At 39.3% G+C, this 17237-nt stretch overlaps 1 protein-coding gene across 1 annotated transcript in view; it reads right to left on the reverse strand.

The window, feature by feature from the left end:
• Window positions 1-17237, reverse strand: part of DGKK (diacylglycerol kinase kappa) — a 177348-nt gene that overhangs the window by 15232 nt on the left and 144879 nt on the right. Inside the window, exons 15-18 of the mRNA XM_049643853.1 lie at window positions 5384-5603; window positions 3635-3739; window positions 3100-3196; window positions 1460-1567 (exon numbers count right to left, since the gene is read on the reverse strand). Of these exons, the coding sequence (XP_049499810.1) occupies window positions 1460-1567; window positions 3100-3196; window positions 3635-3739; window positions 5384-5603 (530 nt within the window). The remainder of the gene's footprint in view (window positions 1-1459; window positions 1568-3099; window positions 3197-3634; window positions 3740-5383; window positions 5604-17237) is intronic.

Here is a 17237-nt window from a genome sequence, read left to right on the forward strand (position 1 = left end):
ATTATGCTAAGTGAAATAAGTCAGACGGAGAAAGACAAATACTGTATAATTTCACTTGTATGTGGAATATAAAAACAAAATAGGGGTGCTTGGGTGGCTCATTGGTTAAGTTTCTGACTTCAGCTTGGGTAATGATCTCATGGTTTGTAGGTTCAAGCCCTACATCAGGTTCTGCACTGACAGCTCAGAGCCTGGAGTCTGCTTCAGATTCTGTGTCTCCTTCTCTCTCTGCCTCTTCCTGGCTTTTGCTTTCTCTCTTTCTCAAAAATAAATAAATAAATATTTAAAAAATAAAAACAAAACAAAGCCAAAAAAGGTTCACAAATACAGAACATAAACTGGTGGTTTACAGAGGCAGATGTGGGTGGGAAGATGAGCAAAACAGATAAAGGGGATTAAGAGGTACAAACTTCTAGTTATAAAACAAATAAGTCACAGAGATGAAATGTACAACATAGGGAATAGAGTCAGTAACATTTTAATAACATTGTGTGGTGACAAATGGTAACTACATTTATCCTGGTGAGCATTGAGCAAATGTATAGAATTGTTGACTCAATATGTTGTACACCTGAAACTAATATAACATTGCATGTCAATTATATTTCAATAATTAAAAAAGAAATATATAAAGTAGAAATCAAAATTACCCTGCAACTGAATCTCTATGAAATAATCACTGGTAACATTGTCTTATAATTATAAATCTTTTCCTATATACATCTATGCATACCTATTTAAAAATGTTTACTATAAAATGAGTCATAAAAAAGACAAGCAACTGGAAAACACTATTTGCAAAGCACGTATCTGATAAAGTACTTGTTCCTCAGCCCATGTCTGCTCTGAGAAAGAGGTTCTGGTAGCAGATGGCAGGGGTGGTGGAAGGAGGCATGCTTTTTTTTTTACTTGAGGTTTCAATTTACAAGAACTCTGAGGCTGCATTTAGGTATGTCTGTAGTACAAAAGTACCAAAAGGTGCCAAGTAAGCTAACACCAGATAAGGTAAAATCAGTGGGTCCAGGGGGACCAGATTAGGGACACCAAGAACTAGTAGGGAAATCTTTGATAATTTGCAGCCTTGCCAAGCAAAAACAGACTTAAGCCACTCCTAGGACCTGGTCAAGCTCTCACATACAGAACAAAGGTAGGAAATTTGCTGAATAGTCAATGTAATCTGTTTTCAATAATAGTAACACCATGAGCTGTGTTACAAAGCAATCTATAGGTCTAAACTCTGTAGGCAGCTCCAAGTTCAGGATACCAGTGCAGAGTCATCACAAACCAGGTCAACATTTGGAGCAAGCCATCACACTAGGCCAACGTTGGGACCAATGTGTTTTACTTCCAAAGAACCTCTTTCTTTCTCTTTCTTGCCTGGAAGTTAGGGGATGTAGGAGGATATGTGTATATTATGATTGTGTGTTTGGATATAGGGAGGGGAGTTTCTTTTCCTTACTTGTATTGTCCTGGGTGTTCATCTCTTCTGGTGTTGAATTCCAAAGAAATTTTAGCATCCAGTCCAATTCCAAAATAGTTGTTCATGACACACCTTTCTTTGAAGCGTCTTAAATTCACCAACGGGAAGAAGAGGACAGACATAGGTGCAGGAAAGAAGTGCCATTATCATTAGGCTGGAGGCTTCATCTATATAACTGAAAACCACTGAGGGAGGCCTCCCTTACATTGGGCACAAGACTTTATGCTCTTGACAGGCATATACAAATACCCTATTATGTTAACAATTAGCTTGTTAGCTTTAAGAGAGGGAACCCAGCAGTTGGGAGGATTCAGTGGGATTGAAACTCATAATAAAGAAATCATCCTTGGAGGCCCTTAGATATGAGTGGCCAATATTTTCTTCACATATAATAAAGGGAAATAGTCATTGACTTATTCCCATAAAGAATAAGTATCTCAGATAAAAATGTATGATGAAAGTAAAGTCTGTACTACCGTTTTCAGAGATGTCTGAACTCCTTTGTACCACTTTCACATCAAAGGTCAAAGTGACCACACATTTGAGGGAAAAGACTGATGAAAGAGGGTAGATATATATACAACCAAAGCCAACCAGTTTCTTGATTCTTCTGCAACCACCTTGGGTGTCAACATCAAAACCAGTAGTGTGCTAAAGCCAGTTAGTACCAGCTCATATAAGCTGATTATGCCTATTATGTCCCAACTCTGCATTCAATGGAATTATATCAGTAGCTTGAAATAGGCCATGGTGGGAGGGTTTGCACCAGGAATAAATCAGGATTTTCCCCCCAGAGAGCTAGTTGTTAAACATTTGGCAGCATACAACTGATCAAAGCTCATAAGGTAGGTACATGAGACCTCAGACATGAGCATAAGCCAATAATGAAATAGAGGGGAGTGGGGGTTGGAGATAGGAATAAATGAGAAGCTGCAGTTAAATAACTGCCAACTGTGTCCTTCTTTTGAGCAACTGAAAATGAATACAGTTTAGTTACTCATAGATACATTTTTATTTGATACTAAACTGACCCCACATCTCTCACATGAGATTTGCCTCTCTCAGCTGCAGTCCAGAGATTGGAGTTTCTTCAAGTGACGTCCAAACTGTTCTTAGTGAAACTCAAAATGAGTAAATGTGGTGGAACTTGGCTCCTGGGAATATTTTAAAGAGGTAGGGCTAGTGATACAGATGTTTTTAGATTTCCTATCTAGTCCCCTAAATGATCACTTATTTTTTAGTGTTTCCAATTATTTATTGTTAAAGGCAACAATGGAAAAACAGGTCCTTTGCAATAACAACAGCTAATATTTATCAAGTATTTACAATAAGAATAACAATAATTATGTTAACACATATAGTACTTAACTGTGGATGCTAAGCACTGTTCAATGCAAGTACTGTGTGTATATAAACTGAATAAACACAAGAAGCTTATGTGGCTAGTTCTACAATTATCTTCATCTTATACATGAGAAAATTGAGGTTCAGATTGGTTGAATTACTTGTGTAAGGTCACACAACTAGTAAGTAGAGTCAGGATTTGACTCAATATCCTTAGGCTACTCTTAATCAGAGAAAGGAAAAGTCATAAAATGGTGGTAGGGCTAAATACTTACATAGTTTCAGGTGTGAAATATAAGTGCTCCAAATTAAGGTTGTCTAGGTCTTCACTTTTGAGAGAAGATATAGAAGACAAAGTGCCACGATGGGAACCTAGACACAAAAGATGTCACCTTGGTGTCAGATACAAACAAGAAAGCCCTTCCCCCCACTTGCATTTCACCCTATTTTCTCTGTGGAACCATGGTCAAACTCAATGACTTTCTCTTAGATTATAATCAAGGTTCTCATTCCAAAGAGGGATCATCTTAGATGGACAGGGACTTCCTCTGAGAGAACAGTAAGGTTGGGTTGCTTGCTTCAAATCTTGGGTTTCATCAGGCCAGCCTTTTCAAAGTACCTAATGAGGTCATTACTTCTGGACATTGGCATGGGATCTTATACTGTGAAGTTTCTAGGACATAGGGAGAGATATCTACTGCAGAGTAGGATTATGGCTAAAGAAAGATGCATGAAAACACATCTTAATTCCAGGGGAACTAGAAAACAGTGATAAAGGATAGAATAAGAGAAGGAGAGAAAGATCCTTACGGTGTCTTGGGCTCATCTGGCTAATGTCTTTTAAGTCATCTTCCAGGAAGAAAGTTGAAGTAAAGTTCTTAACCGATATTGTCTGACGGCTTTGCTCATCAAGAACTACAGAGAAAATGTGGAAGGAGAAAAGGAAGGAAGGAGAGAAGGAGGAAGCAAGGTAGGAAGGAAAGATGAGAGGGAGGGAGGGAGAGAACAAGGTAGGAAGGGAGGGAGAGAACAAGGTAGGAAAGGAGGGAAAGAGAAAAGGAGAGAACGAGGGAGGGAGAGAAGGAGAGAAGGAGGGAAGGAAGGAGGAAGAAATAAAGGAAGGAGGATTGGTCACATTTGTTGAACTTTTCTTAAGCATCTCTTTCTTTTAGTTAATGCCAGTAGAGACCCCCATCTGACCATCTCCTTACCTCCATAATGCTGTTTGTAGTCTTAGCTTTCTTACAGTGTTGCCCCCATGTCTCTTCATATCCATACTTGAGCTTTCTCTATTTTACTGGTTACTCTTTTTTCTGTCACTCAGTAAATGTGGTGTGGGTAGAAGCTCAGAGCCAGGGGCAGAGGGAGAAAGGTGGAAAACCCTCTGCTCTTCTACCTCCATTATCATCTTTGTTAATACATTTACTCACAGGACTGTTTTCCAGACTTGAGCCTCTAGGACCATGCCATTCTTTCATCCACATGTTTCGCCCATTCCAAGAATATTTGAGAAGCCTCCTTCCTTTCACCAGCGTATATGTTGTATGGCTCAGATGCTCAGCCTGTGCCAAACCTCATAGGTTCAATCCCTATTCTACTAGATGTGCCTTTCTCTGTCCCATGGCCACAAGCTGCACCTCTAAATCTGACTTATACGTTCATGGAGGAGACTGAGAGTTAGTTGTGATAAGATTATGGGTACATCCCCACTTGGAAACTTAATTACAGAAATAGAGGCAAACAAGCTGTTTACTGCATTCCCAGTGCATAATGGAGATTTTCCTTCTTTTTTGGAAACTTGCTGAGGCTGTAACTAAAGGAACCAAGGCAGGAGAAAGTGCCATGGCTAAAAGTCAGAGGCCATCCAAGGGACTTCCTTGCTACGTGGACTTCTCAACTCCACCAGTTCAAGAACACATGGTCTTATACCATTTTATGATATGTTTTTCAAGGAAGCATTGTGGGTAGAAGTGGGAGCCAAAATGTTAAATTTTGGAGGAAGAAGTTGGAGGAGTTTAAAGAGTTTTCATACTGAGTTGGAAGCTTACAGATGTCATGAGTTGTGGGAAATGGCAGTCAATGCCAGAGATCCCAGGACCACTCTCAGGGCCCTTGTGCCTGATTAATACTATATAAGACATGCAGAGATGAACATTATTTTCTTTTTAAAATAGTCACAGGCTTGTGGGTTGGAAGGAAACAGGAATAGGTGGAAAAAAACTCCATGGCTGGTGGTGGAAGCTGACAGAGCTTTGAGCCAGACCTCTTGGGAACTGTAATTGTTTAGGATGAGTGTTAGTTCCAAAAATAAATGTGTTGCAAGGATTGAGTGTCTGGGAGGTAGGAGGAGCCAAAGAGACAGCTTATTAGGACTGAGGTTTTTCAAATTATCAGTCTGAAGACTGACTTTGAATACTATATGAATACAGGATCTAGTCAAGTTTTGGCAGTGGAGTCAAATAGCAGTCCCAGAGTGCCCAGAGTGAGGGAAACCAGTAAACCATCCACTGGAACCTTCTTTTTCCTTTACCTCAATTGCCACAACTCTGGGACCCTTACCTTGTTCAACTTGGAATATGATGAGCTTCAAGGATTTCTGGAGATTCTGGGCCTTTGTGGCCAGCTCCAACTTGCACTTGGCTATGTGGTCTATTTGAGGGATGAAGGTCTTTCCATCTGCCTTTCCACTGTCTGCACATACTGTAGCACTTCTCTCAACTGCTGCTTCCTCAGCCAGGACATCAATCAGGACACTGAGCTTGTCATACATTATGTCGCTCTGTGTAACAATGAAGGGGACAGGGCATTGTTATGAGAGGTTAGTGCTTGAAAGGACAGAATAAGGAACTGGGTGGTATGTGAGAGGTGGGGAGAGGTAGTAGTTGGCCAGGAACTCTGAGCATAGAAAGTTGAATGTGAGGAGAGAAAAGTTTGGGGAAAGAAGTACTTGGTAGATGTGATGAGATAGCCAAAGGGTGCTAGGGTATCAAACAGATATCGTTTGCTTCTGAGCAGTTACAGGCATCAATGTATATTGCCAAGTTTTTCTCATGTCAGATTGGCCTGTAAAATGATATGTAATGTGGCAAACTTGAGGAAAGAGAAAAATTACTGGATTGGCGTTTCTATGGGCATGCTCCTATGGATGTGGGTGTACCTCTGCATGGGTGCCTAGTGTCTTCCTTGGTATATGCATATGTTTGGGGACTGCATTCAGTGATTATGGCTTGATTTCCAGCTCCATCCCTTAATAGTTTGTGACCTGAGGCAAGTTACTTAACCTCTATGTGCTTTTATATTCTAGGGCAGTTGTGAAGATTACATAAATTAATGCATTAAAAATCCTTAAACATTTCCTGGCATAGTGTAAGTGTTATATAAGTTAACTATTGGTGCTGTTGTTATTATAGAGAGGCTGTTATACAGAGGTTATTATATAGAGGTTATTATAGAGGTTAATGTGGGTGTATTTCTAGCATGTATTTGTACATATTTTCATGTATGTTCTAGTATACAACCATGTGCATACATGCTTGGTGTACACTTGTGTCTATGTGTAAGCAGATGCTTGGCATATGCTTAGGTACATGGTACATGTATTAGCATGCATAATGCCACTCTTCATTTGGTGAGATGGAAGTTTGATGAGGTCAGACTTCTCCCATAATGGAGGCATACCAGCCTCTTCTCGTTCCCTTTCTTTTACAATACCCAGTGAAAGGCACATTTCCTTTTCTTAAGTTTATTTATTTATTTTGAGAGAGAGAGCACAAGGGAGAGGAGAGAGAGAGGGAGAGGATCCCAAGCAGACTCCACACTCAGAGCACCATACGGGGCTTGAACTCACAAACCTGTGAGCTCATGACTTGAGCTGAAATCTAGAGTTGGACACTTAATTGACTGAGCCACTCAGGTGCCCTCACATTTGCTTTTAATTAAAAAGGGGGCCCTGGGACTTCCAGGGAGATGGCAGAGTAGGAGGATCCTAAGATCACCTCATCCCATGGATACACCTACATAACAGCCACATCAGTGTAAATAATGCAGAAGATGACCCAAAGACCAGCAGAACAGATTATCCACAGCTAATCACAGAGAAGAGGCCACATTGACAGTTGGAGAAAGGGCAGAGACATGGTTGGGAACCAAAATGACCTGTGAGACTGTACACAGGGTGGAAGGACACCAAAGGTACAGAGAAGGGAGAGAAGACACCACACAAGGCACCCCAGGTACAGGGGACACACACTGAGAAGACAAACCCCCATAACATTTGGCTTTGAAAACCAGAGGGGCTTTGTGAGTTCCTATAATCAGTGGGGCTCAACACCAGGAACTTTAAAAATCAGTGGGCTCAGTTATGGGAGAGCTGGAAGGTGAGAGGAAACTGAGTTTCTAACCTTAAAGACACAACAAAACAACCCCACTGAGATACAACATAGAAGCAGCAGTTTGATAAACACTTGGGGGCATATGGGAAGGAGACTTATTTACTAATCTCAGAATGTGTGCTGGAAGGACAGGGATCCTTAGGAGACTTCTCCAAGAATAAAAGAGCTGGCAGGTGCCATTTCCTTCCCCCGCTCCCAGCCTAGAAACACAGACACCTGTGGGAACCAAGAGGAACACTTTCCACCTAGCGTGCTAAGAGCACACCCCACCCCTGTGCACTTCTGTGGACCTGCCCCCTTCAACCCATCCTCAGCAGTTCTCCAAAGGAGCTACACGTCCCCTCCCACAGAGACCGGCACACACCTTGCTAATACCGGGCACCCCACTCCCTGAATTCTGTGGACCCACCCCATCAAACATGCCCTTGGCAGGAGTCCATCCAAAGTGAGGACACAAGCATGGCATTGTGCAAGCAGCCAGGACAAGGGCGAGAACCACTCCAAAGTGACTCCTGCTCTGGGGAGAGGGGAAGATAACCACACACATCAGTTCTACTGCAGCTCAAGCCGTGGGCTGGGGGCAGACATATGGTCTGACTGCAGGCCTCAACCACCAATGAAAGCTTCTCAGGGTACAACACAGGGAGAGTGCCCTGCCTACCAACAAAAGCCTCTCAGGGGGCAACACAAGGAGAGCATCCTGCAGTTTGGTCTCAGCAGATCTGACAAATGCCTGGTCTGACCCACCTCAAGCCTAATGTGGCTCCAAACTGGCCCATTAACCACACAAGGATGAAACACTACCCACAACAGGCAAAGAGAACCATTTCAGATGACTCGACTTAAGACAAAAACAGCTCAGCCACAAGACCAGGGTACACACAACACACAGGAGACACTCTTGAAGTGCCAGGTTCTGGTAAGCAGAGGACACTGCACTGCAGGGCCTCTTTTTTTTTTTTTTTTTTTTTTTTTTAAATAAGGCTACTGCTTTCAAGAACAGGAGGCATAGCTGACTTTTCTAACACATAGAAACAAGTATAAAGAGTTATAAAAAAATGACACAGAGGAATGTGTCCCAAATTAAAGAACAGGGCAAAATCACAGCAAGAGAGCTAAACAAAATGGATATAACTAATATGCTTGCTAGAGAATTTAAAGTAATGGCCATAAATATAGTTAATTTGAGAAAAGAGTGGAGGACCTTAGTGAGACCCTCAACAAAGAAACAGAACACATAAATAGAACCAATCAGAGATGAAAAACTCAAAAATTGAAATTAAATATACAGAAGCCGAAGAACAGATGAGTGACCTGGAGGACAGAGTAATGAAAATCAAGCAGGGTGAACAAGAGAAAGAAAACAGAATAATAAAAAATGAGAATAGATTAAGGGAGCTCAGTGACACCATCGAGCATAACACCATCCACATTGTGGGGATCCTAGAGGGAGAAGAGAGAGAAAAGATTGCAGAATATTTATTTGAAGAAATAATAGCTGAAAATATTCCCTAATCTAAGGAAAGAAATATCCAGATCCAGGAAGCGCAGAGATTCCCTGACAAAATCAACCCAAGGAGGTCCATACCAAGACACATGGTAATTAAAATGGCAAAAAATAGTGATAAAGAGAGAATTTTAAAAGCAGCAGGAGAAAAAGAGATAGCTCCTTACAAGAAAAACCACAAAAGGCTATCAGCTGATTTTTCAGCAGAAACTTTGCAGGCCAGAAGGGGTGGCATAATATATTCAAAGTGCTGAAAGAAAAAAACTTGCAGCCAAGAATACTCGATCCAGCAAGGCTATAGTTCAGAATAGAAGGAAAGATTGCTTCCCAAACAAAAGTTAAAGGAATTCATCACTACTAAACCAACCTTACAATAAATGTTAAAGGAGATTCTTTGAGTGGAAAGAAAAACCATAGGCAGAAGTAAGACAACTAGGAAGCACAAAAGCAGTAAAATTAAGTATATCTATAAAATCAGTTAAGGGAGTCACAAAATAAAACAATGACACCATATACCTAAAACGTGGAGTTGGAAAGAGGTAAAAATTTAGTGCTTTTAGAATGGGTTCAAACTTAAATGGCCATCAACTTAATATAGACTGCTATATGCAGAAGATGTTATATCCAAACCTAATGGTAACCACAAATAAAACTAGTAGTGGATATCCAAAAAAATAAAGAAAAGGGAATTCAAGTATGTCACTAAAGAAAGCCAGCAAGCCATGAGAGAAGAGAGCAAGAGAAGTAAGGAACACAGAAGAACTACAAAAACAATCATGAAACAAATAACAAAATAGTAATATGTACATACTTTTCAATAATTACTTTGAATGTAAATGGACTCAAAAGTCATAGGGTGATATAATGGCTAAAAAAGTAACACCCATCTATACACTGGGGTGCCTGGGTGGCTCAGTTGGTTAAGCATCCGACTACTGCTTTTGGTTCAGGTCAAGATCTCATGGTTCATGAGTTTGAATCCCGCATTGAGCTCTGTGCTGACAGTGCAGAGGCTTCTTGGATTCTTTCTCTCCCCTCTCTCTCTGTCCCTACCACACTCATGCTCTCTCTCAAATAAACTTAAAAATTTATACAGAAAAAAGACCATCTATATGTTGCATACAAGAGACTCATTTCAGACCTATAGACACATGCAGATTGAAAGTTAAGGGATAGAAAAAACATTTATCATGCCAATAGAAGTGAAAAGAAATCTAGGGTAGCAATTCTTATATCAGACAAAATAGACTTTAAAACAAAGACCCTAACAAGTGCCAAAGAAAGACACTATATAATCATAAAGGGACCAATCCAACGGGAAGATATAATTATAAATATTTATGCACCCAACATGGATACATCCAAATACATAAAGCAGCTATTAAAAACCATACAGGAAGTAACTGATAGTAATACAATAATATCAGGGGATTTTAACACATCACTTACATCAATGGGTTAGAAAATCAATGGGTTAGAAAATCAACAGAAAATCAACATCCAACAGAAAATCAATAAGGAAACTGTGGCTTTAAATGATACTGTTGACCAGATGGATCTAATAGATATATTGAGAATATTCTATCCTAAAACTGTGGAATACACACTCTCTTCAAGTGCACATGGAATATTCTCTGGTTAGATCACATGTTTGGCCATAAAATAGTCTCAACAAATTAAAAAAGATTGAAGTCATATCATGCATCTTTTCTGATACAATGAAACTAGAAATCAACCACCAGACAAAATCAGGAAAGAAAACAAATACATGGAGGTTAAATAGCATGCTACTAAACATGAATAGGTCAACCAAAAATAAAAGGGAAACCAAAAAATATATGCAGACAAATGAAAATGAACACACAAAGTCCAAAATCTTTGTAATGCAGGAAAGTTGTTCTAAGAGGGAAATTAATAGTAATACAGGTCTACCTCAAGAAGCAAGAAAATTTTCAAATAAACAACCTAACCTTACACCTAAAGGAGATAGAAAAAGAAAAGAACAAAACCCCAAAACAATAGAAAAAAAAGAGGACTCAAATAAACAAAATCAGAAATGAAAGAAGAGAAATAAAAAATGATAACACAGAATGGTAAAAGATTATGAAAGAATATTATGAAAATTATATGCCAACAAATTGGACAACCTAGAAGAAATGGATAAATTTTTAGCAACAAGTCACTTCCCTTAACTGAATTAGGAAGAAATAGAAAATTTGAACAGACTGATTACCAGCAATGAAATTGAATCAGCAATCAAAAAAACTCTGAATGAACAAAAGTCCAGAACCATCTGGATTCACAGGTGAATTCTACCAAATATTTACAGAAGAGGTAAAACCCATTCTTCTGAAACTATTCCAAAAAAACAAAAGAGCAAGGAAAGCTTCCAAATTCATTATATTAGGCCAGCATTACCATGATAACAAAACCAGATAAAAACAATACAAAAAAAAAAAAAAAGAAAACTATAGGCCAATATCTCTGATTAACAGATGCAAATATCCTCAAGAAAACACTAGCAAATCAAATCCAACAATACATTAAAAAAATCATTAACCATGATCAAGTGGGATTAATTCCTGGGATGCAAGGTGGTTCAGTATTTGCAAATTTATCAGTGTGATACATCACATCAACCAGAGAAAGGATAAAGACCATGTGATTATTTCTACAGATGTAGAAATAGCATCTGACAAAGTAAAACGTCCATTTATGATAAAAATCCTCAGTAAAGTATGTTTAGAGGGAACATGCCTCAATATAATAAAGATCACATATGAAAGCCCACAGTGAACATCATAGTAAATGGTGAAAAACTGAGAGCTTTTCCCCTAAGATCAGGAACAAGACAAGGATGCCAACTGTTACCACTTTTATTCAACATTGTAGTGGAAATCCTAGCAACAGCAATCAGATAACAAAAATAAAAAGCATCCAAATTGGTAAGGAAGCAGTAAACTTTCACTATTTGCAGATGACATCATACTGTATATAGAAAACCCTAAAGACTCCACACACACACACACACACACACACACACACAAACACCACTGCAGCTGATAAATGAATTCAGTAAAGTCACAGGATACAGAATTTATATACAGAAACCTATACACTGATAATGAAGTAGCATAAAGAGAAATTAAGAAAACAATCCCTTTTACAATTGCACCAAAAATAATAAAATATCTCAGAATAAATTTAACCAAGGTGGTGAAAGATCTGTACCCTGAATACCAGAAAACACTGATGAAAGAAATTAAAGATGACACAAACAAATGGAATGATATTCCATGTTCATGGACTGGGAAAAAAATTTTTTTGTTAAAATGTCCATACTACCCAAAGCAATACACATTTAATGCAATACCTATCATATTATCAACAGCATCTTTTACAGAACTAGAACAAATAATCCTTAAATTTGCATGGAACCACAAAAGACCCCAAATAGTCAAAGCAATCTTGAGAAAGAAGAACAAAATAGGAGGTATTACAGTCCCAGATTTCAAGATGTACTACAAAGATGTACTTCAAGATGTAAGGTACTGGCACAAAAATAGGCACATAGATCAACAGAATAGAGAGCCCAGAAATAAACTTACAAACATAGCTCAACATAATAAAGGCCATTGGTGAAAAACCCATAGCTAATATCATCCTTATGGAGAAAAACTGAGAGCTTTTCCTCTATGGTTGGGAACATGACACAGATGTCCCATCTCACCACTTTTATTCAACACAGTACTGGAAGTCCTAGCCACAGCAAACAAATAACAAAAAGAAAAGGCATCCAAATCAGCAAGGAGGAAGTCAAACTTTCACTTTTTTTGCAGATGACATGATACTACATGTACATAGAAACCCAGAAAGTCTCCACCAAAAAATTGCTAGAACTGGTAAATGAACTCAGTAAAGTCTCAGGATACAAAATCAATGTATAGAAATTTGTTGCATTTCTATGCACCAATAATGAAGTAGCAGAAAAAGAAATTAAGAAAACATTCCCACTTACAATTGCAACCAAAATATTAAGATACCTAGGAATAAATCCAGCCAAGGAGGTAAAAGACCTGTACTCTGAAAACTGTAAAACACTGATGAAAGAAACTGAAGATGACACAAAGAAATGGAAAGACATTCCATGCTCATGGTATGGAAGAACAAATATTATTAAAATGTCTATACTACCCAAAGCAATCTACACATTTAATACAATCCCTATCAAAATACCACCAGCATTTTTCACAAAACTAGAAGAAACAATCCTAAAATTTATATGGAACCACAAAAGACCCTGAATAGACAAAGCAATCTTGAAAAAGAAAAGTGAAGCTGGACGCATCAAAATTCCAGACTTCAAGTTATATTACAAAGCTGTAGTGATCAAAACAGTATGGTACTGGCACAAAAAATAGGCACAGAGATTAATAGAACAGAATAGAAAACCTAGAAATAAATCCATAATTATATGGTCAATTAATCTTCGACAAAGCAGGAAAGAATATCCACTGGGGAAAAGACAGTTCCTTAAACAAATAGTGTTAGGAAAACTGGACAGCAACATGCAAAAGAAAGAAACTGGATCACTTTCTTACACCATACACACACACACACACACAAAAACTCAAAATGGATTAAAGACCTAAATGTGAGACATGAAACCATAAAAATCCTAGAAGAGAGCACAGGCAGTAACTTCTCTGACATCAACCATAGCAACTTTTTCTAGATAGGTTCCCTTAGGCAAGGGAAAAAAAACAAAAATAAAATATTCTGACTATATCAAAATAAAAAGCTTCTGCACAGAGAAGGAAATAATCAACAAAACTAAAAGGCAACCTATGGAATGGGAGAAAATATTTGCAAATGACATATCCAATAAAAAGTTAGTATCCAAAATATATAAAGAACTTATCAAACTCAACACCCAAAAAACAACCCAATTAAAAAATGGGCAGAAAGCATGGACAGACATTTCTCCAAAGAAGACATCTAGATGGCCGACAGACACATGAAAAGATGCTCAACATCACTAAGCATCAGGGAAATGGAAATCAAAACGTCAATGAGATATCACCTCACAACTGTCAGAATGGCAAACATCAGAAACACAAGAAAAAAGTGTTGGCAAGGACGTGGAGAAAATGGAACCATCGTTCACTGTTGGTGAGAATGCAAACTGGTGGAGCAATTGAAACAGTATGGAAACACCTCAAAACATTAAAATAGAATTACCATGAGATCCAGTAATTCCATTACTGGCTATTTACCCAAAGAAAATGAAAACACTAATTCAAAAAGATACATGTAACCGTATATTTATTGTAGCATTATTTACAATAGCCAAGCTATGGAAGCAGCCCAAATGTCCATCGACTGATGAATGGATAAAGAAGTGGTATAGGAGGGGCCAAAATGGCGGAACAGCATGGAAGTTTTTTGTATCTTTTGTCCCTGAAATGCAGCCAGATCAACACTAAACTATCCTACACATGAAGAAAACTGATTTGAGGATTAACACAACAATCTACACAACCTGAACTACAGAACTTGGCAGGTACACAGTGCAGAGAGGTGAAGGAGGGGAGAGAGAAGCTGTGGAGGGCAGGGAGCTGTTTTTGCTTGCAGAGAGAGGACAGAGATGGGGGGAGAGTATGGGAAAACCAACCCCCACAAAAATAAGCTGGAGAGAAAGGGGAAAAGTGGAAATAGCCGCAGGTACTGAACAAAAAAGGGAGAAAGGAGAAAGGAGAGGGTTTAAATTCCATTAGGACTCTACAAACAGGGGAGCGCAGAGTCTGAAATTCCACAGCCTGGTACCTGGCGGTGCTCTGGTGGGAAGGGCGAATCCCTGGGAGCAGAGAGTGAGGTCCGAGGGGTCCTCAGGCCATATGGGGAGCAGCGGTTCCCCTGCTGGGACATTTGGTTGGTAGAGGCTGTGCAGTCACCCCACAGGCAAAGGTCCCAGCGGACCCTGGAGAACAACCACATTCACTGGTGTTGGAACAAGAATGTTAAGGGGGAATCCTGGCACTAGATGTGTGTTATGATTTTTCATAATCCCTGAAGTGCTGCTGCTACAAGATCATGTGAACTTTTCCTGGGGAGGGCTGGCACCTAACCACAGTCTCTGGGCATGGGCAGCAATGCAGTCTTGTGCATGTTCCTGGGGGTGGGCCAGCACCTGGCCATTGCTCAGCACGACCACCCCCAAAGGATCTGAGCGGGTCAAAGCTGAAGTACCTCAGAAGTGAGGAGTTGGAAGGAGCGGCAGAAGTAGGGGGATCCAAAGTTCCCTCCTCTCTCAAACAAAGCAGTGTTGAATCCAAAGGACTTTGAACTCCAAGAATCTGGGAGGCAGGAAACAGTTGTGTCCAGGGACCCACCAAGACAACCTGATGGGCCATAAGTGGGGCTTCAGAGAATGGACAGCGGGCCCACAGTGGAGGCGGGACCCACCTCACCAAACCACACTCCTCCTCGCCTGTTAACTGCATATCTACTAGAGTGGGATTGACACTGACAAACCAGACATCCCCTCCTCCAGACCAGCGCTATTGCATTGTCTGATGTAACTCTTGGACAATTCTTATTATATAGATATATTCTTCCTTCTTTTTTTCCTTCTTATCTCCTCCCTCCTCTAGTCTGGTTACTTTGGTTGTTGGTTTGTTTAAGCAGAAATATTTAATCTATTCTCTTGATACATGTTCTACACCTTCTTTATTTTCTTTTCTCTCTCTCTATTAAGCTGAATAGTTTCTCTGTCTGGTCAATTTTATTTTCTTTTCTTTTTCCCTGCCTCCTTCTTTACTTTCCTTACTCTCTCTGAATTAAGCTGTAGAGTTTCTTTGGTCAATTTTCTTTTCTTTTCTTTTTCCCCACCTCCTTTATTTTCCTTTCACTCCCTCTGGATTAAGCCATACAGCTTCTCTGTCTGGTCAATGTTTATTTTTTATTTTTCCCCATCCCTGTCATTTCTCTCTTTGTATGGGATAAGTCCTCTTCCATCAGCACTGCCTCCACCCTGTTGTTTACTTGTAGCTGGTGTTTCTGGTTGTTTGTGGGGTTTTTTGGTTTGTTTGTGTGTGTGTGTATGTGTGTGTGTGTGTTTGTTTTGTGTCTTTGCTTTTTGTTTGTTTGTTTGCTTGCTTTCCTTTCCAGGTCTATTTCAATGAACAAATCAAAGCACACCTGGTGGAGGGTCCAAAACATCACTATGAGGAGGGAGATAAAGTAACCAAAGTCACATCAACAGAGAGCAAGTAACACTCTCCAAAAAAACACCTCCTGGAGGACCAGGCCTTGGACAGTGTGTGATCCCTCTTTAATATAGTAGTGCTCACAGGGCACATAACAAGTCTTTAAAATGCAGAAGGGACAGAAAACTAGCCAAGATGATGAAATGGAAGAATTCTCCCCAAAAGAAATACCAGGAAGAAATGACAGCTAAAGAATTGATCAAAACAGATATAAACGATATAACTGAACAAGAATTTAGAATAATAGTCATAAGATTAATTGCTGGGCTTGAAAAAAAAGCATAGAAGTTAGCAGAGAATCTATTGCTGCAGAGGTCAAGGAACTAAAAAATAGTCATGATGAATTCAAAAATGCTGTCAATGAGGTGCAAAATAAACTAGAGGTGGTGACAGCGAGTATTGAAGAGGCAGAGGGGAGATTAAGTGAAATAGAAGATAAAATTATGGAAAAAGATGAAGCTGAGAAAAAGAGAGAAAAAAATTCTGGACCACGAGGGGAGAATTAGAGAACTAAGTGAGTCAATGAAATGGAACAATATTTGTATCATACGAGTTCCAGAAGAAGAAGATAGAGAGAAAGGGGCTGAAGATGTACTTGAACAAATCATAGCTGAAAACTTCCCCAATCTGGGGAATGAAAACAGACATTGAAATCAAGGAGGCGCAGAGAACTCCCTTCAGACGTAACTTGAATCGATCTTCTGCACAACATATCATAGTGAGACTGGCAAAATACAAAGATAAAGAGAGAATTCTGAAAGCAGCTAGGTATAAACGGGCCTTAACCTACAAGGGTAGATATGTAAGTGTAGTAACAGACCTACCTACTGAAACGTGGCAGGCCATAAAGGAGTGGCAGGAAATTTTCAATATGCTGAATAGGGAAAAATATGCAGCCAAGAATCCTTTATCCAGCAATCCTGTCATTAAGAATAGAAGGAGAGATAAAGGTTTTCCCAAACAAACAAAAAATTGAAGGAATTCATCACCACTAAACCAGCCCTACAAGAGATCCTAATGGGAACTCTGTGAGTGGAATGTTGCAAAGACCACAAAGTACCAGAGACATCACTACAAGCATGAAACCTACAGATAACCCAATGACTCTAAACCCATATTTTTCAATAATAACACTGAATATGAATGGACTAAATGCTCCAATCAAAAGACATAGGGTATCAGAATGGATAAAAAAAACAAGACACATGTATTTTCTGTCTACAAGAGACTTATTTTAGACCTGAAGA

This window comes from Panthera uncia, chromosome X (assembly GCF_023721935.1).
Source record: "Panthera uncia isolate 11264 chromosome X, Puncia_PCG_1.0, whole genome shotgun sequence".
Classification (NCBI taxonomy): Eukaryota; Metazoa; Chordata; class Mammalia; order Carnivora; family Felidae; genus Panthera; species Panthera uncia.